General features: G+C 37.3%; 1 protein-coding gene across 2 annotated transcripts in view; it reads left to right on the top strand.

The window, feature by feature from the left end:
* Positions 1-23,813, top strand: part of PLS1 (plastin 1) — a 113,146-nt gene that overhangs the window by 64,851 nt on the left and 24,482 nt on the right. For both annotated transcript variants that reach the window (XM_014789039.2, XM_087430437.1), the window contains 7 exons: positions 2,209-2,372; positions 4,211-4,340; positions 7,626-7,758; positions 9,395-9,476; positions 18,496-18,661; positions 18,746-18,888; positions 20,765-20,860. In XM_014789039.2, coding sequence (XP_014644525.1) covers positions 2,209-2,372; positions 4,211-4,340; positions 7,626-7,758; positions 9,395-9,476; positions 18,496-18,661; positions 18,746-18,888; positions 20,765-20,860 — 914 coding nt within the window. The remainder of the gene's footprint in view (positions 1-2,208; positions 2,373-4,210; positions 4,341-7,625; positions 7,759-9,394; positions 9,477-18,495; positions 18,662-18,745; positions 18,889-20,764; positions 20,861-23,813) is intronic.

Raw genomic sequence — 23,813 nt, 5'->3', positions numbered from 1 at the left:
CATTCTGTTTTCTGTCTCTATGAATTTGGCTATTCTAGGTACCTCCTGTAAGCGGAATCATGCAATATTAGTTTTTTTTGTGACTGGCTTATTTCACTTAGCATAACGTCCTTAAGGTTCATCCATGTTGTAGCATGTGTCAGAATTTCCTTTCTTTTTAAGGCTGAATAATATTCCATTGTGTGTCTGTACCACATTATGTTTATCCGTTCGTCTATCAATGGACATTTGAGTTGGTTCTACTTTTTGGCTATTGTGAATAATGCTACTATGAACATGGGTGTACAAATATCTGTTCAAGTCTCTGCTTTCAGTCATTTTGTGTATATACTCAGAAGTGGAATTGCTGGATTATATGGTCATTCTTTGTTTAATTTTTTTTAGGAACCACCATACTCTTGTCCGTAGTGGCTGCACCATTTTATATTCTCACCAGCAATGCATAGGGGTTCCAATTTCCTCACATCCTTGCCAACCCTTGTTATTTATTTATTTATTTTTTATTATAGCCGTTCTCATGAGTGTGTATCTCCTTGTGATTTTGATTTGCATTTCCCTAATGATTAGTGATATCAAGCATGTGCTTATTGGCCATTTGTATATCTTCTTTGGAGAAATGTCTCTTCATGTCCTTTGGCCCTTTATTAATCTGTTTTTTTGTTGTTGAGTTGTAGGAAAGTCTTGTTTATTTTTAAACTGTGATCTTTATGGTTATTTAACCTAAGCCTTGATTTCCTCATCTTTAAAATTATAGTAATATTATTAACTACGTCAAAGTGTGGTAAGGATTTCATGAGATAAAGTAAATCAAGTTCTTAATAGATTACTTGGCACAGGATATGTGCTCATTTAAATGGTCTCTATTATTTCTTGTCACCTCAGGCCTAAACCGCAGAGATCATAGAGATAGAGCTGGGATTTAAGCCCACAGATCTGTCCGTCTTCAGAGCCCTAACTCTTAACTATTCTTGTTAGTTTAGCATGATGGTCAGCAGGTAAATAACTTTTCCTCAATTTTGTTTATTTTTATATACTCCCCACCACAGCGCTAGAATAAAAGTAAGCCAGCCTAGTCTATTTGTCTGTTTCAGAATTATGGGAAACAGTTCTGAACTGGTGATGTACTAATAATGAGATTTTGCTCTAAATTCAAAGGAAGCGATTTGATTACTGCAATGTCAAGCCATTTAGCTTCCTAGCTGATTTTTGAGATTGTAGCGATATTTTCGTTATTGGTAGATTCTAGTTTAGAAATTTTCCATTGTTCTGAACAGTATTAATTTTAAAACTTGTGTATGAGAGTTCGAAAGATAAGTTTCTTTCTTAATCATTAATTCATTTGTAGTGAAAAGGAAATATAGGAAACAAAGCAGCTGTTACCAGATGAGCAAAGAGCCTATACAGGGTGGATCTAGGCAACTAACCAAACAACCCAAAGCTCTGCTGCCAACTCTGGGCAGAAGTATTTGGTGTCGCCTTTGTTCAGTGTCAAGAATCGATATCCACTCTCTAGGGAAAACCCAGGGAAGGGCAGGCAACTCAGTGATGAGGTGAAAACACCTGGAAACGTATTTCCATAAGTTCAAATATAGGTGTGAAATTATTTCTTGAACACTTAATCTCAAAATGACATCAAACATGATTCAGCCTACATAATGGTATCATAAATACATAATGAAGAAGCAATGAATTATTGACAGATGAAACAGAACTGCCACCAAGTGAAATGTAGAACAGAAATGCCTTATGTGTGTATGACGTGATGCAGATATTTTATACGGAATGTGAGACCAGCATATCCATTTTGCAAATTACCTGAAGAAATTAAAGTCTGGGTGGGTGTTCCCCCATGACCATTGCTGCTATATTTCTTCTAGATATCTGAGACTTCCCCATGCTTAGTTCTTTGAAACTTAGTCACGTGCTAAACCTGAGTTTTTCATCTCTCAGAACAATGTCCGTACTATGGACCAAAAATACGTATGGTAGCCCTAAAACTATCAGGTTAAAGTCCATTAAATATGCATTTTTTGATAAATTGTATCGCATACCTTGTAGAGTTCAGGTGCAGAAGTAGAGGTTATTGCCACTTGTGAAACAAACCTGAAAGATTTCGCCTTCCTGGGAATCTCCCAAAAGGCCTTCTGAGTGCACATCTCCAACAAAGAGTACAAATGATATTTGACAGCTCATAATCTGTCTTTACAGATATTGACAATAGTGGGTATGTCAGTGACTATGAACTTCAGGACCTGTTTAAGGAAGCAAACCTTCCTCTGCCTGGCTACAAGGTGCGCGAGATTGTGGAGAAAATTCTAGCAGTTGCTGACAGCAACAAAGATGGCAAAATCAGTTTTGAAGAGTTCGTGTCAGTAAGTAATTTAATCCTCTCCTGACTACTGATTGTTTTGCTTCAGCAGAATTTTAGTAATGTCATTGCTCTGTTTGGTTAAATCTGGCTGCAGAGACCAGAAAAAGCACTGCTTTAAAATGATGGTGATGATGATAACAACAACGACAATCTCCACAAATAATTCATGAAACGAAAAAATTCTCAAATTGTTGGAATGGAAGTCAAGTTTAAACAATAGTAGTTCATTTCCTAATAAAACTATAGTTGAGTTCGGTGCTTATTGACTATCTCTGTGTGCAGAATATTTTAATATCTTAGTGGTTGGCCTTGAGAAGTGGAGTATTTGTTATAAGTGAAATAGCTAAGGTATGGAAGATATACCTCTTAGAAACTGGTTATTTCCTTTTGATAAGTTTTATCTTCAGTTTCGGCAAATGGCACCAGGTGATTTTTGATGCCAGCTCTGGTAGCACCATTTCACTATTAAACTACCTCAAGGCTCAGGGAGCTAAACAAAATGAAAAATAATATATGACTCGACCAATAAAAGAAAAATAGATTGTTGAACGGACTCTTGAATGCCACGTGTTTCAAACCTCTCAGTCCAAGAGAGATGACTTGGCTGAGTTGCCATTGCCAGCTGGCAGTTGAGCAAGGGCTGTTATTTCCTCCTCTCAACACCACCATGACTGTATTTTTCATATGAAAATATAACCATTAATGTAATTGAATCAATATTTATCAAATGTAAATTGTCTGGTTTTGCATTCTTTATTCATTAAGCAAATATTTGAGCTCCTTTCTTGCCTGGAACTGTGCCACCCACTGTGAATATGTGATGAACAAAAAGAGATGTAGCCCCTGCTTTACATGTGGTGGGGAAGACAGAATCACACAAATGGATAAAAGATAACAACATGGTAATTGCTATGACAGAGCAGTATAGATCCCTTGAGAGTTTGTAGTAGGAGGAGTTGAACTTGATGGGGAGGCTGGAGAACCCTGGGACTCAGGCAAGGTGGCCCGAAAGCTGTGAAGACTGAGCTGCGATCTGAAGAAAGATGTTGAACAGATTAAAAGGGCTGGGGTGGGGGAAACTAATAGTATCCGAGGCAGGCACAGGTGAGAGCATGTGCAGAGGCTCTGTGGCTTTAGGGATGCTAGATACTCTCGAGTGCTTGACAAGAAGGTCGCTGTGGCTGGAGACGAGATGGTGAGGGTACGGAATGCAGCTAGAGAAGTAAGTTGGGGTCGAGTCATGCAGGGTCTCGTAGGATTTTTGTTTTATCCTAAGAGCGTTACGAAGCCAATAAAGTGGGAGGGATAGAGTGTGAAGTGACATGATCAGGCTGCTGTGTGGAGAACTGATGGGATTCAGTCCAGCCAGTCTCTAGAGTCCAGTGACAGAGTGATTGGGAGAGGGCATTTCTCTAAGCCCATGTTATTTCTTATAAGAGCTGACTTGTTTACTTTAGCGTGTATACTATTTGAGATGTTCAGACAGGAAAATACCTTCATTAAGGTTTTTAAAAATCTCTTCCATGTAGCTAGTTATTCATTAAGTTTTCAGTCAAAAGATCATGGTAAGTCTAGAAGAATAATTTCAATGTGTTCAATTTAAGCTTAATTATAACAAATTTTATTTTAGTGGTTGGAGTGGAAACATTTGTCCCTTTTGGATTATTGGCAAAATGATGAGAGTTATCTATGCACACAAGCAATAAGTGTGAGAACCCCTGATTAGTATTTATTTTGATGTCATTCCAAATAAAGAAGTCTAAATAACTGTCCTTCTTGTTGCAAGGTTTTTTTATGATTATCCGATCAAGACTCAATTTTGCTTATATCCCATTCCAGCTAATGCAAGAGTTAAAAAGCAAAGACATCAGCAAAACTTTCCGAAAAATAATTAACAAGAGGGAAGGGATTACTGCTATTGGAGGAACTTCGTCCATCTCCAGTGAGGGCACACAGCATTCTTATTCAGGTAACCTCCCACTCCAAATATAAGCTTTCAGTCACTGATTCATTCAACAAGTCCTGTATTTCATCACATCAAAGATACTATTCATTGTAATTCACATCATTGTTTTATCAGACTAAATTATAACATGCCATCAAATTTGAAATGCATCTCAATTTCAGAGATGTCAGAATGATAAATCGTAGAATCATTGAAATCAACAGGTTTCTACTATATGTCAGGACAGTGTGCAACAAGGAGATTAGAAACAACAACATAAAAGTCATTTATATTTCAGCATTGAATGTGTGTGATCATGCCCTAGGACAGGCTTTTTCATCCTGACTGGTGATGTGTGTTTACTTGTAGACCTGATCTAGGAATGGTGGAGGGGTTTATTCCAAGGACTTTTCCCTTCCATTTTCTGGGAGCTGAGATTCCTGATTCATCTTTTGTCAAGTAACCAGGTGACTAGAGAGCACAGCACCTGATTTGCTTGATCTGATACAATCACTGGATTGTCGCCCAGTAGGAAATCCAGACTCATGTTAACTCTTGAGTTGTCTTGCCCCATGTTAAGCTAGCTTCTCAGGGTTGAGATGTTGAAGAACCTTTGACCAAGTTCCCTTTGTTCATAATAACACAGTTAGAACTATGCTTTTTAAATTTTTGCAAAAACTCGTAACTTTTTTCCCTCTTTCTTCCTTTGAGATCTGAATCTGTTATCTTCTTGATTCTCTTCCTTTCTAACTGGATTTTCCTCTAACAATATACTCACACTTCTCCTACCCATTGAATATTTTTTCTCATCTTTTCCCACCAGGGAAGTGTGGTGGTAAAGGCAGTGGTCCATAACTGCTGCTTCCATTTTTTGAAAAATATTCACTCCTTAACTCCATTTCTGCCTGTCCATTCTGATGAAATGGCTTCTTCATTTTTTTAAAACTTTTTATTGAGGTAAAATGTGCATTTAGCAAAGTGCTGTAATCTTAAGTATACAGCTCAATAGATTTTTACGTGTGTATACATCCTGTAGCTACATCCGTGTAGCTGCCAACCAGATCAAGATATAACATTTCTGTCACCCTGAGTGGCTCCCTCCTGCCTCTAACAGTAACTGTTCCTCTCCAGAGGTAACCACTTTTCTGATGTCTGTTACCATAGACTTTTTTTTTACTTGTTTATTGAGGGGTAAGATGTACATCGTAAAGTGCACTATTCTTAAGTATATGGCTTGATGAGTTTTTCACAGATGAATGCACCCATGTAACTATTATTCAGAACAAGAAATAGAACCTTTAATGGCTTTTAAAAAAAGAAAAGCTTTATTGAGATATAATTGAGATACTATGAAATTCGCCCTTTTCTTTAAAATGTACAATTCAGTGATTTTTAGTATAATCATAGAGTTCTACAGTCATCTCCACTATCTAATTTTAGAACACTTTCATTACCCCAAAGAGAAACTCCATGCTCATTAGCAATGACTCCCCATTTCCCCCTTCTCCCAGCCTTGGGCAATCATTAATCTACTTTCCATTTCTATAGATTTGCTTGTTCTGGAAATTGCATATAAATGGAATCATACATTGGTGGCCTTTCACTTGACAGGCTTCTTCATTGGCATAACGTTTTCAAGGATCACTCATGTTGTGGCATATATTGTACTTCATTCCTTTTTATTGCTGAATAATATTCTGTTCTATGGATTAATATCACATTTTGTTTATCCTTTCATCAATTGATAGACATTTGAGTTGTTTCCACTTCTGGCTGTTATGAATAATGCTGTATGAACATTCATGTCCGCATTTTTGTGTGGACTTATGCTTTGAATTCTCTTAGGTATATACTGAGGAATGGAATTTCTGGGTCATTTGGTAACTCGATGTTTAACATTTTAAAAAACTGCCAAACTGTTTTCCAAAGTGGCTGTACCATTTTACATTCCCATGAACAATGTACAAAAGTTCCAATTTTTTCACATTTTCATCAACACTTGTTATTATCCATTTTGTTTATTACAGCTATCCTAGTGGTTATGAAGTGGTATCTCATTCCTGGTTCCTATACCCGGAACATCCTCCCTTTCCCTGCCTGTCTTCACCTATTAAAAATCTGTCTTTCAAATAATACCTTCTCCATAAGCCTTTTCTTGATCACCTCAACCAGAAGTGATTATTTTTCTTTAAATTCTTTGAAACATTGCTTATATCTCTCTTGTGGTGTGTTTATTTCCCTTATGTTGCATTTCTTTGTATATCTATTTTATTATTACACTAAAAATTCCTCGATGGGAGGTACAGTAGCTGAGTGATCTTTAAATTCCTAGATTCTAAGTCCCTGAGGAGGTATGTATGGTGAGGCAAGAAGGTAAAAAGACAGATTATGATATATACAAAAGAGAAATATAACTAAATGTTTTTGTCTTTATTGATTGTGTGTGTGTGTGATGGATTAAATTTTTGGGATAACTGCCAAATATGCCCTTACGAAAATTACCTAATTCTAGGCACTGGGGCAATAATGGGGAAGGACAGTTCACTCTATGCTGCTCTGTGATGGAAATGTGAATTATTTTCTTTGAGAGTTTATATTGTTAAATGATATTTATATTTACAGAATAATAATAAAGCAGTAGAACATTTTTCCTTTAAGTTCCTTCCTGTTTTCCCCACTGTGTAGCCTGACAGCATTTTCTGCCTAAAGATCAGTGTACCCACACTAGAAGCCGTGTGTTGAGAGGTTGAGGATGCAGATGGCTGAGAGTTGTACTGGTGTCCAGATTTGTGTCAGTTTTCCCATAGTAGAAATTCCACAAAAATGGAACTATTTTATTCATTTGAATAACTCTTGATTAGAATCAGTATTTCTGTTTTAAGCCCCAAATCATAACTCTGTAAATTTTGTGAGGGTGGTGGTGGTGGAATTTATTGCTATGGCTGTTTCTTGTATTTTTTTCCCCTGGCATATGCGCGTGTGTGTGTGTAATCTGACTTCTGATGGTTGGCTTCTGATTCATTAGCTTTCAGAAGCAATATATATTTGGAAAGACTTTTAGAATCACACTGAATATTTATTATGCTCAGTTCAGCTATATACCTTACTCTCCCCTAATACATCAGATGAAAAAGTGGAATGAATTTCCCTCTCTCCTTAAACGCTTTAGCCCTCTTAAACCCTTTAGTGTTTTAGTAGAGTTTTAATGGTTAGCATTTATCATCTTTGAACAAAAATTAACAAGTACGTTTTTGTAGTGCAGTTAATTTTGTGAAATGAGGTTTGCCGACTAAGATTTTCTGTTTTCAGAGGAAGAAAAAGTGGCTTTTGTTAACTGGATAAACAAAGCCCTGGAGAATGACCCTGACTGCAAGCATCTCATCCCCATGGATCCCGATGATGGCAGTCTTTTCAAGTCGCTTGCAGATGGCATCCTTCTGTGGTGAGCTGAGCATTGGATGAAGGGAGCCATGTTCTTACTGTCTCCACTGAGGAGCATTCAGTGAAAATGATAGTTCAGTGAATCCGTTGTCTTTTGGAATTAGTTAACAAGTAGCTACGTAGGTCTTGAAGAATTTATATTGCATAGAAAATTAAGTGCAATATGTTTTCCAAAATTTTCCTTCAAATGCAGCTCTTATTTTTCTGGTGCCTTTTTCATCTATTTCCTGAATAATGCTGGGAAACTGTTGAGTTATTCCTCTGATATATTCTAAAATGTTCACTGGGTTTCTTTTTTCACTTCTCAATAGGAGAGTATTGATTATTGACTGGGACAGGAACATGAGGAAATATAAAAGAAATATATACCTCATATGTGCTTAAATGAAATTAATGTTTTAGTTCAGCCTTGTTGTATCCTTGGCTCTTTGCAGCCTGTTTCTGTCACTAGATTGTAGACTCTCTCAGGGCATGTGTCTTTGTTGTGTGCGCTATAGTCCCAGCAGACTTCTTTGTATAAGGCAGGTGTCTTTTTTTTTTTTTTTTTTAAGTTTATAGAAATACAGAAAACTTACAAAGAAGAAAATAACCATCACAAATATTCTTATCACCCATAATTAGCTATTATTAACATTCTGGCACATTTCTTTCAGTCCTTTTTCTGTATTTTTACTTAAAAAGAGAAAAAACCTACTCACAAGTATAGGTTATTAATTTGTAGGACATTACTTATAAAATATACCTTGACCTCCACCTACAATTCTGATCTCTTCCTCTGACCTTCAGAGGAAATTCCTATTATGAATTGAATGGGTATTTTCCTATCTTTATTTTAAAATATAAAATATATTCTAAACTACAGAGACAAAATTTATATTACTTTCTTTTAAAATGTTGGAATTATTGAAATTTTAGAAAGACCGATGGGCCGGCCCCGTGGCTTAGTGGTTAAGTGCGCGAGCTCCACTACTGGCGGCCTGGGTTCGGATCCTGGGCGCGCACTGACACACCGCTTCTCTGGCCATGCTGAGGCCGCGTCCCACATACAGCAACTAGAAGGATGTGCAACTATGACGTACAGCTGTCTACTGGGGCTTTGAGGAAAAAAATGAGGAGGATTGGCAATAGATGTTAGCTCAGAGCCGGTCTTCCTCAGCAAAAAAAGAGGAAGATTAGCATGGATGTTAGCGCAGCGCTGATCTTCCTCACAAAAAAAAAAAAAAAGACCAAGTTTCTGTCTCTTTATCTTTCTGCAAAAGCAGTAATTTTAACAATGTTGATACTAATTTATGAAACTTGGCTTCCTGAGAATTTCTTTCTTCATGTTTCAGGCTGCTGAATGTTGATGATCATTAAATGAAATAAAGGCAAAACTCTCGTAAAGAAAATGCAGAACTGTTTAAAAAAATTAGGAGGAAATGCTAAGATTACTATCGCAGTGAGTGATGAATTTGTTTTAGGTTAGGGATTATTTCTTAGATTTTAAAAATTAAGTCCTTGACATCGATTAAAGTATAATATTTTAAAGAAATGGATTGTCATTGCTTTTCAAAATTTAACTATTTTATGTACTTGCAGAAATAAACTAAAAACATTTTGGGAAGTCTTAAGCTAAATTATTTCCATTTTCTCTTTAGCAAAATGATCAACTTATCCGAACCAGATACAATTGATGAAAGAGCCATTAATAAGAAAAAGCTCACCCCTTTCACTATTTCAGTGAGTATATTTGCCCTTTGCTAGTAATCGTGTTACTGTGCTGTACAGTGTAAGGCCTTTATTAATGGATGTTTAGGCCCAGGCAAAATCTTTGATTTAACATAATTTCAGTTTCCTATAAAAACTAGATTTTTATGAAATGAAAATTCAGCTGCATTTTGTAATGAATGAAATTAAGATTCAAAGCACTCTGGATGAACTTCTTAAGATAGTAGTATTCAGGTTATATTATTGTAATTATTGAGTTATTTTTATTAATGAATATTTGCTTGATGCCAGTGTTCTTGTTGGTTGGTTGAAATAAGAGTACTGTGTAACTTTACCACGTCTTACCATTTCACAGAATTGTGAGCTATTTTTTGTACTATATTTTTCTGAAGTTAGCTTCTCCATTCAGATCTTGTTAAAGTCCAGGAATTTATAGTCACCACACTTTTTCTCTCAAAATTTCTAGATCAGTGAGTGGATATCAATATTTACTAAGGACTTACTAGGTACCAGTCACTGTTCTAAACACACTACATAAATTATCCCTTTGACTCCTCCAAGAAGCCTTAAAATAAGGAAGATACTATGACTTTACAGATGAGTAAACTGGGGCACTGGGAGGTTACTCAGTGGCAGAGCCAGGACATGATCCCAGTGGTCCAGCTCCAGAGCCCATCCTTTTAATCACTGTGCTAGCCTCCCACTCTCATGTGGTGGTAGGAATAACAACGGGTTAATGTGCTAGTCACAACTGTAGCTACTAAAAGTGAACTACTGCTAAGCTGTTTCCTTCATTTCTATTGGCAAGTACAATCCTTGATTTTGCTCAAGATGTTAAGTCTCTTCTATAAGGAAGCTACACTCTTAGGGCAGTGGTACATGGCTAGTCTTGGGCTGTTTGAGGGGTATCCCATTTCCCGTTATCCTTAAGAAGTATAGGATTAGATGTTGACTAACTTGACTTTCTTGTCCCCCACTTTCCAATAAGCCAATAATGTTGCATATCCCTAGCAGAAACTACCTTCTTGAAGAAGCACATTTCTGATTGCAATTTCCGGAAGTTTATATTCTTTTACATCTCGTGTCAGGATGCTTCATCTAATATCTATGATTGTTGAAAATATTTATATACATTTTGTTTTTAGAATACATGTGTTACACAATGCGTTTTTATGGCACTGAATCTGAAATAAAGCATTTCTTACTGTTATATAAACTTATCGTTTGATTTTAGTTTTAAGACTTCTATGCAGTGCATTAAAGAAAATAAAGAAAAAATATTCTGTAACTATTTTGCAGTAGCTATATGATGGATCTGAGGGGCTATGTCTTTTACAGTTCTATTTTTAGAGGTAGTGTTCTTCCAGTATGAGTAGAGGGTAATAGCCTAGGTCTCTAGAATGCTTGAAAGAGTGTACTAATGTGGAATGAGAAAAGACAGTCCTCTGGGAAGGGGCAGAGTGTTACTGTGGATATTAAATCTGTCTTGTTCAGTAATTTTAGAAGTCTGGAAATAGATCTACTAGAAAACTAACAGTTTCCCATGAAACTTCATCCCAAAGAAGCCTAATTCATTTGTAACAGATTGTAAAGATTGTGATAATATAGTTTTTCACCTCATAATGATAGGTTTGTGAAGTATCATGATGATGGAAAGAAGAGAAATATGAAAGGATGAAAATGACATACAATAACTGAAAGCAAGGGAAAGGGGTAGATCAAGTAGTTAAGAGCAGGACTCATTTATGTTTCATATATTAGGATCTTGGAGACTTTTTCATCTCTCCTCTTCTACCCAGTGTGTTACTGAGCTGCATTATCTTGCTTGTTTATTATTATTGAAAGAAAAATTAATTATATGAATAAGACTCTGAAAAACAGGTGGTAGTGATTTAGGGAACTAAAAGTCAGGAAACTAACACAAGAGTTTCCTGTATATAGGAAGTTGGGTATATAGGGTATAGGAAATTGAATCTGCTCATTATAACATGTAAAAAATCTTGTGCAATTAATATACTCACACACATACAAAATATATATGTATGTACTTTATACTTCCGTATGTATAAATGTGCACACATATATATGACCTTAATTTCACCGTAGGTACAATTACAGTTTAAGTAAGGAAAATATAAATCTCATTTGGATATTCCAAATGGAGTAAAAGTGATGATATGTAAAATAAGGACGAAATCTGAATAGCAAAGCATGCCTTTATTCTTCCTGACCCAATAAGTATATAGAACAGCCCTCTAAAAATCATTAACAAACGTGAACTCATCTGGAATCGAAACTTTAAGGGAAATGAAAATTTGCAAAGTGGTATGAATTAAAAGAAAGAAAACTTGCAGCACCTATTTGAGACTGTTAGTAAAGAATTGGATAGTTAATCAGAATAGAAGGGACATGAGAAGCCGTCTACAACAGCAGTATAAATTTTTCTGCCTGATAAAGTGGGCTTTATCTTAGGCACAGACAGTTCATTGACGCACAAAAAAGATGAGAGAATAGATGGCTAATCCAGGATAAACTGCCCTGTTTGCTTGTGTCTTTTGCTAATATTTCTGTAAGGTAAGATGTGTTTTACAGATTAGGACACTGAAACACAAGGAGGAACAACACCTCTCTCCTGTCCCAGTTGTTGGAGGTTCCCGTTGTCCTTGTCTGTCCCCACCAACACAGGTCTTCAGAAGGAAGGTTGAGCACTCAGGGCAGTTGGCTCTCTTAAGACTTGGAGAACAACTTCTTTGTGGGGTTCTTCTGTTACTTCGTGTTCTTAAGATGTTTAGCATTGACTTTAGACATTAGGTGTCATCCTTTTCCCTACTTACTAGTAGGGCAAAAATGTATTTACCAATCAGAAACTACCATTTGTTTGAAGAAGCACATTTCAGCCTCTTACTTTCAATCTATGTTTTTAGCTGGTTTCTTATAAGTCATTTACTAGACTTGTAAAGCCAACATTTTTATTTTATTTTATTTTTTATTTTTGTGAGGAATATCAGCGCTGAGCTAACATCTGTGCTAATCCTCCTCTTTTTGCTGAGAAAGACCGGCTCTGAGCTAACATCTATTGCCAATCCTCCTCCTTTTTTTTCCCCAAAGCCCAAGTAAATAGTTGTATGTCATAGTTGCATATCCTTCTAGTTGCTCTATGTGGGACGTGGCCTCAGCATGGCTGGAGAAGCGGTGCGTCCGTGCTCACCCGGGATCCGAACCCGGGCTGCCAGTAGCAGAATGCGTGCACTTAACCACTAAGCCACGGGGCCGGCCCTAAAGCCAACATTTTTAATAAAATGATTGTCAAAGGATGCTTCTCCATATATCACAAACACGATGCTGATAAGACAAAGCTGAGTCTTACTGCTTACTGCAGTAAGAGAAAACACCACCTGCAAAGCCCTGGCAGTGTCTTGGAGCTGGGAAGGTGAAGTCAGAATTTGAGATTTGGAATTGTGGTTTAAGGTGGGTCTTTCAGTGTGAGGGAGAGGGAAGACTGATTAGGATTGGGTAAGGATCATGATACAACAATCAGGATTGGTGGAAATAGCAAGACGAGGATTTCAAGGTGAGGGAGTCATAGAATCTTAGCCTATAAACTGTCCATTGATGTTTTCTACTGAAGAGTTGATGGGTCTTTCAAGCAGTGCCTGCAATGAACAATCATACCTTTTGCCTTCTTCTCCTAGAAGAATAAAGTCATGCTAATGAAGACAGAGGAAACTAAGTCATGCCAGTGAAGACAGAGGAATAGCACAGTCATGTTAATGTAGGTAGTAAGGTGTGGTTTCCTTGTCAGTGTCCAGGCTCAGGGTAGTGGTAGAAGGTTTTGGTTCTCACTAGTTATTACAATGAATTTATATACTTCTTTTGGCCACAGTACCATGATGTCAATGCGTATGAAATGGGTCATTGTGAGATTAATTCTGTTACTGGAATAATTTTCAGTCTAGTTCTTTCCCTTGCTGATGCATTCTGGGGAATCACAATTGGAACAAGAGCATCCTTTATGCTCTTGGAAGAGAAGTTAGAAAAATATTACTGGTCAAGCCTAAATTGACCGAGGCTGCCCCTTGAAAATTATATTGATTTAATTTAAGGTAACAAACGCATCTGAAGATTTTAAAAATCTTCTATGATTTCCATAAAATATTTGAAATATACTGATAATTTCATGTTTGTCATGTTTATTTGTAATGAATTGTGAGGTTATAAAGATATAGAAAGGTTATTTAGTTCTGCCTTCTTTGGAAAAACTATATTTAAATGAATATTGCTTAATACCACTACAAAAATAACTTATTTCCAAATGCTTACTTTAATTATCCCAGACTGATCCCCAAGAGATACAGCCATTTACTTGGGGCCCAGCAAGGTAAATTGCTTCAGCGTGCTGCAAGAGGAAGCCACTGAAATATTCACTGTGCTTCGTCAACCTTTGTATAGCTTCTGACTAGTAAACATAAAACCTAAAATTTTAAACAAACTGTGGGAGCAGGGCCCCCACCCAAACGTTGACTAATCCCTTTATAACGTAGAATTAAAAGAGGAAGAGACAATCTCTGCCTTTTCCCAAAAGCAAATCAAACACAATTAACAACAAATCCCCTGGCTCTTAAAACTACTTCTTCTTATTTTTGGTGATTTAAAAGTCTGACTCGGTAGATTATTTATCACCATTAAATGGCCACAAAAACAAGGCCCAGCAGTAAACAGGCCCCTGTGTTTTTCCAAAAGATGATGGAAAAAAAATCCTCTGTACGTACTATGCATTTATTTCTAGGGAAGAAATTTGAAGAAGGAATACAAAAAAGCTAAAAGCTAAGATAACCCTAAATTTTTCTAATTCAGTGTCTTTTCCAATTTACTGCCTTATGTTGTCCCAAACTGTTTTTTTTGGTTGTAGTTCTTTTTCTTTATATTTGTATTTCTGGTCACTGATACGGCATTAATAGATGACAACTGAAGGACAAGTTGATATTATTAAATAAATTTTGCCTTCAGCTAAGCCAGTAGATTAAAATTAATGGCATGTTTGGGTAAAAAAAACATTTTAGAGTGAGAGTTACCCTTTTTTTAGGTTTATTTGAAAATAATTTCAAACTTACAAAAAGTTGCAAAACTAAAAACTGTATAAAAATACTCATATACCCTTTTCCTTGATTCAACTATTGTTAATAGTTTTATTCCATTTGCTTTAACATTTGCGTGGATGCACACACGTTCTCTCTCACGCCCATTGTGTGTACACATTTTTTTCTGAACCATTTGAGGATAAGTTACTGGCCTCATGACCCTTTACCCATGAATTCCTTAGCATATATTTACCAAGAACAGGGATGTTCTATTACCACAGTTATCAAGTTCATAAATTTGTATACTTAGAGGCGCAAGATACCTATTTGTCCATCATAGTTGATGTTAATTTTTATTATCAGGTCAAAATGTTACCCGGTGTTTCTACTGTATGATTACTGTTTTCTTTTTCTCCCTCACAACTAATAAACAGTTTGTGGGGAGACACTTGAAAACTATGCAAATATCCTGCTCTTTAACAGAATTTCTCCCTAGATTTAATATGCATTTATAATTCTTTCCTAATTTAGTCTTTACTGTGATTGTTGAAAAATGATGTTTTTTTCAACTCTAGCACTCCCTCCACATGTACCAGTCATTTACTTGGCATTCTGCTGTAACTAAGAGACGCCTTACCTTCTCCTTCTCCCCACTCCCCCTCTCTGTCTCTCACTGTTATTGATATGGACTCAAGAATTCCTGTCTTTTCTGTGGCTTAAGTCATTGCTATGCTTAATTATTTTGGTGCTCAAATTGTCCCAGCTTTGGCCATAGAGAGCCCCTTCAAGCTGGTTGAGTTTTTTTTTGTTGTGGTAAAATATATATAAAATAAAATTTACCATTTTAATCATTTTTAAGTGTACAGTTCTGTGGCATTAAATACATTCACAATGCTGTGCATTCATCAACACCATTCATCTCCAGAACTGTTCTTGTCTTCTTGAACTGAAACTCTATACCCATTAAACACTAACTCCTCATTTCCTTCTCCCAGCCATCCCCTGGCTGTCATCATTCTACGAATTTGGCTACTCTAGATACCTCAATTAAGTGGAATCATACAATATTGGTTTTTTTTTGTGACTGGCTTATTTTCCTTAGCATAATGTCTTTTTTTTTTTTTTTTTTTTTTACAATTTTATTTATTTATTTTTCCCCCCAAAGCCCCAGTAGATAGTTGTATGTCATAGCTGCACATCCTTCTAGTTGCTGTATGTGGGCCGCGGCCTCAGCATGGCCGGAGAAGCAGTGCGTCGGTGCGCGCCCAGGATCCGAACCCAGGCTGCCAGCAGCGGAGCGCGAGCACTTAACCGCTAAGCCACGGGGCCGGCCCCATAATGTCTTAAAGGTTCATCATGTTGTAGCATATGTCAGAATTCCCTTACTTTTTAAGGCTGAGTAATATTCTGTTGTATGTCTATGCCACATTTTGTTTATCCATTCATCTGTGGATGGACACTTGGGTTGTTTCTACTTTTTGGCTATTGTGAAATAATGCTGCTATGAACATGGGTGTACAAATATCTGTTTCAGTCCCAGCTTGCACTTCTTTTGGGTATATACCCACAAGTGGAATTGTGGGATTATATGGTAATTCTATGTTTAATTTTTTGCAGAATTGCCATGTCTTTTTCCACAAAAACTGTACCATTTTAAATTCCCACTAGCAATGCACAAGGGTTCCAGTTTCTCCACATCCTCTCAAACACTTATTTTTTTGTTTTTATTTTTTGGTGAAGAAGATTAGCCCTGAGCTAATGTCTGTTGCCAATCCTCCTCTTTTTTGCTGAGGAAGATTGGCCTGGGCTAACATCCATGCCCATTTTCCTCTACTTTATATGTGGGACGCCTGCCACAGCATGGCTTGATAAGCGGTGCATAGGTCTGTGCCTGGGATCCGGACCTGCGAACCCTGGGCTGCTGAAGTGGAGCATGCGAACTTAACCACTATACCACCGGGCTGGCCCCCTTATTTTTTTTTTTTAATAATAGACATCCTAATGGGTGTGAAGTGGTTTCTCATTATTGGTTTAATGGACATTTCTCTAATGATTAGTCATGTTGAGCATCTTTTCATGTGCTTATTGTCCACTTGTATATCTTCTTTGGAGAAATGTCTATCCATGTCCTTTGCCCATCTTTTAATCAGGTCGTTTGGTTTTTTGTTGTTGAGTTGTAGGAGTTCTTTATATACTCTAGATATCGATCCCTTTTTGGAGATATGGTTTGCAAATATTTTCTCCCATTCAGTGGGCGCCTTATCCTTTTGTTGATATTGTCCTTCGATGCCCAAAAGCCTTTAATGAACTGCTTCCATTTTAAGAGTTAAAACCTCTGAATTTTAAGAGTTAAGAGTTAAAATTTTAAGAGTTAAAATTCTCTGGAGTTAAAACCTAATTGCACATCATATTTTAAAGAAGTGCTTCCAAGTAGGGGCTTTATAGAAATAAAAAAATCATTAGCCCAACACTAATAAACTGATAGTACTGAAATATCTATAAGAATGTCATTAAAATATAATATTTATATAATGTAATATTACCTAAATATAATGTTAATAATTTCCCTCTTTCCTTTTTCCTTTCGTGTGTATGCAAAGCACTATGAAAGTATAGGGGAGAGAGTGACTAATTTTGTGGTGGGGGGGAGATGATTCAGGAAAATCTTCATAGAAGGGATGAGCATATGACTTAGAGGAAGAGGAACATTATAGGCCAAGGGAAAAGCATATGTAAAGGCCCTTCTACCTTGGCTGAAGCATAGACTGTATATGTGAAGTGTTGAGAGATGAGACCAGAGTCAAATCCTAAAGGTTTTTGATTGCCATACTAAGGATTTGGACTTGACCCTCTGCGTTCTCTCCATGCCTTCACAAACTCTCACCCATTCATCGTTTATTCAATAAATATTTATTGAGCATATACCATCTGCTAAGTCCTGGGGAAACAGCCATGAACGTATCAAAAACCTCTGTTGTCATCGAGCTCATAGTCTAATTGGGGGAGATTTAATAATAAACATGTACGTATATGTCAGAGAATGATAAGGAGTAAAATAGGACTAATGAGGGCCAGCAGACGTTGTGGTGATGCTTGCCATTTTGTGTAGGATAATCAGAGAAGGCTTCACAGATCAGGTGCATTGGGGCAGTCTTAAAGGAATTGTGGGTATTTGGGGAAAGTGTATAGCAGCAGAGGGAATAGCCGGTTCATAGGCTCTGTATAGCTGGCACAGAGTGAGTAAGAGGACATAGTGGGAGTGACGGAGAACATTTGAAAGTCTTTAAAGCTAGGGATCACCATCAGGTTTACATTTTACTAAAATCACTGATAGCAGAGTATTGTGGAAGATGCATTGTAGAGTAAGTCTGAAGAGAGGTGTTAGCAAGGAATTAAAAAACTCGAAGAAAGGCACTGACAGTTTCCGGAGGTATTTAGAAGGTGGAATCGACAGAAATTGGTGACTAGATGTGGGAGGCAAGGAAGAACAAGGATTCTGCTCAGACTTCTAACTTAGGAAGAAAGAAGGCAAGAATGAAGGTTGGTCCTATTGACCACGACAGGAAATAAATAAGGAAAAGCCAGTTCTAATGGGATTAGAGGAGGACCAGCGAAGCGTGACAAAAACATTGCTTCCGTTTTGGACATGGGTGTGAGGTACTTGTGAACATCTGGGTGGACATAACCACGTGAGGATATCGGTGTAGAGCTTAGAGTGGGGCTGGGAGGAAGTTGGGCTGGAGAAGATATGGATTTGAGAGTCATTGGCGTATAGAGGTGATAGTTAAAATGTGGGATTCTTTTTTTTGAGTAGTGATATTTTGCTTGTATAAATATTACTTATGTTTAAAAATCTGAAATTTCACAATTCATTGTTTTTTATTTACCTTCACAACTTGTTGATAAGACTTTAGAAAGTACTTCCTGATGTATTTTTCTTTGTGGCAATTCAGGAAAATTTAAACCTGGCCCTGAATTCGGCCTCAGCCATTGGTTGTACAGTGGTCAACATTGGTGCACAGGATCTCAAAGAAGGAAAACCTCACTTGGTCTTGGGACTTCTCTGGCAGATCATCAAAGTTGGTCTTTTTGCTGATATTGAGATTTCCAGGAATGAAGGTAAGATCATCAAAAATATTTACATTTCATTGATATATACTTATGATCGAAAGAATTTATGTTTCAAAAATGTTTTCCTCTCAGCTCTGATTGCATTGCTAAAAGAAGGTGAGGACCTCGAAGGACTGATGAAGCTTTCTCCAGAGGAATTACTGCTGCAGTGGGTGAACTACCATCTGACCAATGCCGGATGGCCTACCATCAGCAACTTCAGCCAAGACATTAAGGTTCATATTTTAATATTCAAATTTGTCACATAAAATATGGATGTAGAATGTAAAAAACAAAAGAGGTTCAGGTTTAAATTTGAATTGAAGTTTAATTCACAAGGACACAAGAGAATGAAATTTTGCATTTCTCTTTCCGAGGTGGATCCCCCAATTATAGTCACAAAATCTTTTATTTTAAAAAAAAAGCTGGTTTATTGGCCTTTAATAAGAAATACAACTGGCTGTGAGAGGGCGGAGATACTAGCATTAGCAGATTAAAGCATTCTTTCCCATTTTATATGCCACAGATAGACTGAATTATAATGAGGATATCAGTCTGTTAATTTGAACTGAGAAACACATCTGTTTGCTGGACTAGAGGTCCTTGTGGGCCTGACCAGTTCAACATTGTTACTCCCACTTTGCCACTAACAAGCTAACAGGAAGCCAAGTTATCTGAGGGCAAAGGGAATCAGTAGACAAAAGGAGGTCTTCAGGTACGTCTCTCCACCAAAGTAACTTGAAACACTTGCTCCCTACTGGGAGAGCCTTGTCAAGGAAACCATAACATTCAGTCTGCCTAACAATAACTCTCCCGTGGTCGCTGCCTAGACAGACATTGCCACCTTGGGTCCCTATGATTTCTTCTCAATGTTTTCTTTTTCCCCCAGACTAATCAGTGTTGGCATTAATTCGTATTTTCTCTTTAGATATATTAACACTTTCAGTCAGGTTATGTTTTTGTCACGATGGCCTAAATGACAATCTCTCTTTGAAGTGACATTGTATTTCTCTGCTTTCCTCTCTTATATACTCAATTTAAATTTTTATTTTGAAGGGCTCTCTTATTTTAAAATTCGGTTCATCAGATATTTGTTAAACCCCTCCTGTGAGGCATTATGCCAGACATGGGGGATGCAGAGACCCAGCTGTTGAGAAGCTTACCAGTTACACAGGAGATAAACATCTAGTAGATGGTATTTTAGTTATCTATTGCTATATAACAAGCCACTCAAAACTTAATAGCTTAAAATGATGATTTATTGTTTCTCATGATTCTGTGGCTTAATGCAGCTTGGCTGAGTGGTTTTGCTTCAGGTAGTTTTGGTTTGGGTCACTAACTCATTGGCATTCAGCTGTCAATTGGGCTGGTCTGGAAGGGGTGCTCAAGGGCACCCCTCACGTGTCTAGTGCCTCACTGCTTCTCCGTGAGGCCTTTCCACATGGCGAGCTGGAGCTTCCTCATAGCGTCATGTTGGATATCTCGGATAGTGGGACTTGTGCGTGGAGACTAACTTCAAGAGGGAAGGAGCAGAAGCTCTTCAGGCTTGCGCTTGGAAGCCCCAGGACATCACTTTCACTACGTTCTGTTGGTCAGAGCATGTCACAAGGCCAGTCTAAGTTAAAGAGGAGGGAAAATAGATTCTGCCTTTTGATGGGAGGAGCTCATGTGTGTACAGGGCAGAATTATGATAGCCATCTTTGGAGAAGACTTCGTTGGATGATTTAATACAATGTGGTCACGGCTTATTTATAGAGGTGGGCATGGGGTGCTGTGCAATGTAGAGGAGGGCCCTTAATTCATCTAGAGAAACCAGAGTAGGCTTCCAAAAGATGATACTTGACCCTAATCTTAATTGATGCTGATGCTTGGGAGTGTAAACAAATGAAAAAGGTGAGGAAAGGTATTCTGGTGTAGGGAACAGTGTTGCTAGAAGCTCTGAAGTGTGAAACAGCATAGTGCATTCAGGAAGCTACAAGTAATAAATAAAGTTACTAAGTTATTACTCCATTCTTTGAGATTAAGGCGTTTCTTCAGTTGGAGCACTTTTTTCCTAAATCCAATGATGATTTTATTCATTTTTAAAATTCTATTTCATTTCTTTCCTTGAAGGATTCAAGAGCATATTTTCATCTGCTTAATCAGATTGCACCTAAAGGTGACCGGGATGGTGAACCCGCCATTGCCATTGACCTTTCAGGATTTAATGTGAGTACAGTTTTTAATTTTAAAAATTTTTTGTTTTTTAAAATATACATAATGTAGGGCCGGCCCCATGGCTTAGCGGTTAAGTACTTGCACGCACTCCGCTGCTGGCGGTCCGGGTTCGGATCCCGGGCGCGCACCGAGGCACCGCTTCTCCGGCCACGCTGAGGCCGAGTCCCACATACAGCAACTAGAAGGATGTGCAGCTATGACATACAACTATCTACTGGGGCTTTGGGGGGAAAAATAAAATAAATAAAATCTTTAAAAAAATATATATACATAATGTAAAATTTGCCATTTTAACCATTTTTAAGCGTACAGTTCAGTGGCATTAAGTACATTTGCATTGTTTGCAACCATCACCACTGTCCATCTCTAGAACTTTTTCATCATCCCATAGTGAAATCTGTATCCATTGAACAATAACTCCCCGGTCTCCTTTCCCCCAGGCTCCTGGTAACTAGTCTTCTACTTTCCTTCTCTCTGAATTTGACAAGTGAGTACAGTCACATTTAGAGTGCAGTTCTCTATGGGCAGCATCCCTGGTGGAGTCCTCAGCCCTTCATTAAAGCTTGGCCTTTGCTCTTCAGAAGTTTCTTCGTGCCCTTGGCTCCAAATCTCCATGCTAAGCCATCTGGCTGTCATGACTGAAGAAAGGGAATTGCAGAGATCTGACCTTGAGTATATGTGGAATGAACTCTACATCCACTTTTCCCTGGTGCAACATAACTGGAACTCACCAGAGTGCTTTTGTGACTGTCACTGTGTACTAGGAAAGGGAACAACAAGCTGTTATTAGATGGCCAAGCAATTGATTATCAGTTCTTCCAACTTACATTCGGAAATACACAAAATAAAAGATGGCAATTCTGAGTATTTATGGTGTAGGGAGGACTGATACAGGTCCTGACCCATCTAACGCATTTCCTAGGAAGCCCATTCTTTTAACACCAGTTGTAAATACCAGGGATGATTCTAGCTCAACATTAAAGTCTGGTCAGATTATAGTTTATGAAAATATGTTAAGTACTTAAAGTGCAATATCCATAATATTTAGTTTTAAAGACAACTTGAGTCGTTACTAATTTATTATATTTCACATTATTATAATGAAATGTAAGAAATTTAGTATTGCTAAACTATGCAAAATATGCAAATTATTTTGAGTCAGAAAATTAGGAACTTAAAAAAACTTATGGAAAATTTCAAACATATGCAAAAGTGAACAGACTGAGTATACTGAACTACCATGTGTTCATCCCCCAAGTTCAACAGTTATCAACTCACGGTCAATCTTTTTTCGTTTATTGCCTACCTATTTCCCTTCTCTCCCATATTGTTTTGAAGGAAATCCTAGACATCATATCATTTCATTGATAAATACTTCAATATGTATTTCTAAAAGATAAAGACACTTTTAAAATATAACCATAATACCTTATCATACCTAAAAAAATTAACAGTAATCCATAATATCATCAAAATATCTAGTCAATGTTGGCATTTCCAATTGCCTTATAAATGTCAAATTTTCTTTTTATAGTTTATTTGAATTAAGATTTAAATAAGGGCCACATATTGTGATTTGTTGATGTCTACGTTAGGAACTTTTTATTGTTGTTTAATAGCATTGAGCCAATCGCTTTCTCTGATTTCATTTACTTTTTTTTTTTATTTGCTGAGGAAGATTTGCCCTGCACTCACATCTGTTGCAAATCTTCCTCTTTTTTTTTTTTTGGCTTGAGGAAGATTAGCCCTGAGCTAACATCTGTGCCGATCTTCCTCTATTTTTTTGTACGTGGGATACTGTCACAGCATGGCTGGTGAGTGGTGTAGGTCCATGCCTGGGATCCGAACTAGTGAACTCAGGCTGCTGAAGTGGACCGGGCAGAACTTCAACCACTCGGCTACGGGGACGGCCCCTCATTTACATTTTTACTTCTTTGCAATTCTGGCGCACAGAATTAGATAGGTCGTAGTCCTTGGTCATGATAAACTCTCATTGTGGGTCCATGCATCTCCCTCTTTTTATTTATTTTTGTTTGGAGTCATTTCTTTGTTTGTTTTGAAATTGTCACAAGCCTGTATGAACCCTCAATCCCTCAATCAAGCTCAGACCTTGGCATTAATTTACTGTGCAGTTCTTTCTCATCTCGTCTCTCTGCCTGACCTTCATGTGATAATAACTATCTTGAGTCTTATGTTCATTGTTCTTTGCTTCTCTCTTTTTTTTTTTTTTTGGTGAGGAAGATTGGCCCTGAGCTATCATCTGTTGCCAATCTTCCTTTTCTGCTGAGAAAGATTGGCTCTGAGCTAACATCTATGCCCATCTTCCTCTATGTTGTATGTGGGACACTGCCACAGCACGGCTTGATGAGCAGTGTGTCAGTCTGTGTGCGGGATTTGAACCTGCGAACCCTTGGCTGCCGAAGCAGAGTGTGCAAACTTAACCATTATGCCACTGGGCTGGCCCCTGATTTTCTTTGTGTATAGTTTTCTTTCAACCAAATATATTCCTTAGAAAATTAAATTTTAATTTTACTTTTTTAACTTCATATGAAGTTTATCATGTCATACTTAAATTTCTAGTACTTATTTTGAATATATTATATTGCTAAGAGTCACTCATATTGTTGTATGTCATTGTGTGACTATAACACAGTTTATTCATCTACTCTCCTGTTGATAAACATCTGGTTTGTTTCCAGGGTTTTGCAATGTGAAAAGTGCTGTTCCTTCTGATTTTAATATTTTTTTATGTCTATCCCAACTCGTTTTTCATTGAGAAAAGAGTCTGCTGGAAATATCATTCAGGGTAGAATGGGTGAAACAACTCAGCCTCTTAGCCAGAAGGCACTCTAATGTATGGCCTTCACCAAGTTACCTATAATTTGACCAGTAGGAGCTTACTGATAGAATATTTGAGAGTTTTGTTGAGTATTTCAGCAATAAG

The sequence above is a fragment of the Ceratotherium simum genome, chromosome 5 (genome assembly GCF_057802395.1).
Source record: "Ceratotherium simum simum isolate JZ-2026a chromosome 5, ASM5780239v1, whole genome shotgun sequence".
In the NCBI taxonomy this organism is placed as follows: Eukaryota; Metazoa; Chordata; class Mammalia; order Perissodactyla; family Rhinocerotidae; genus Ceratotherium; species Ceratotherium simum.
The sequence above is the reverse complement of the archived record's forward strand: the minus strand, read 5'-3'. Positions and strand labels throughout refer to the sequence as shown.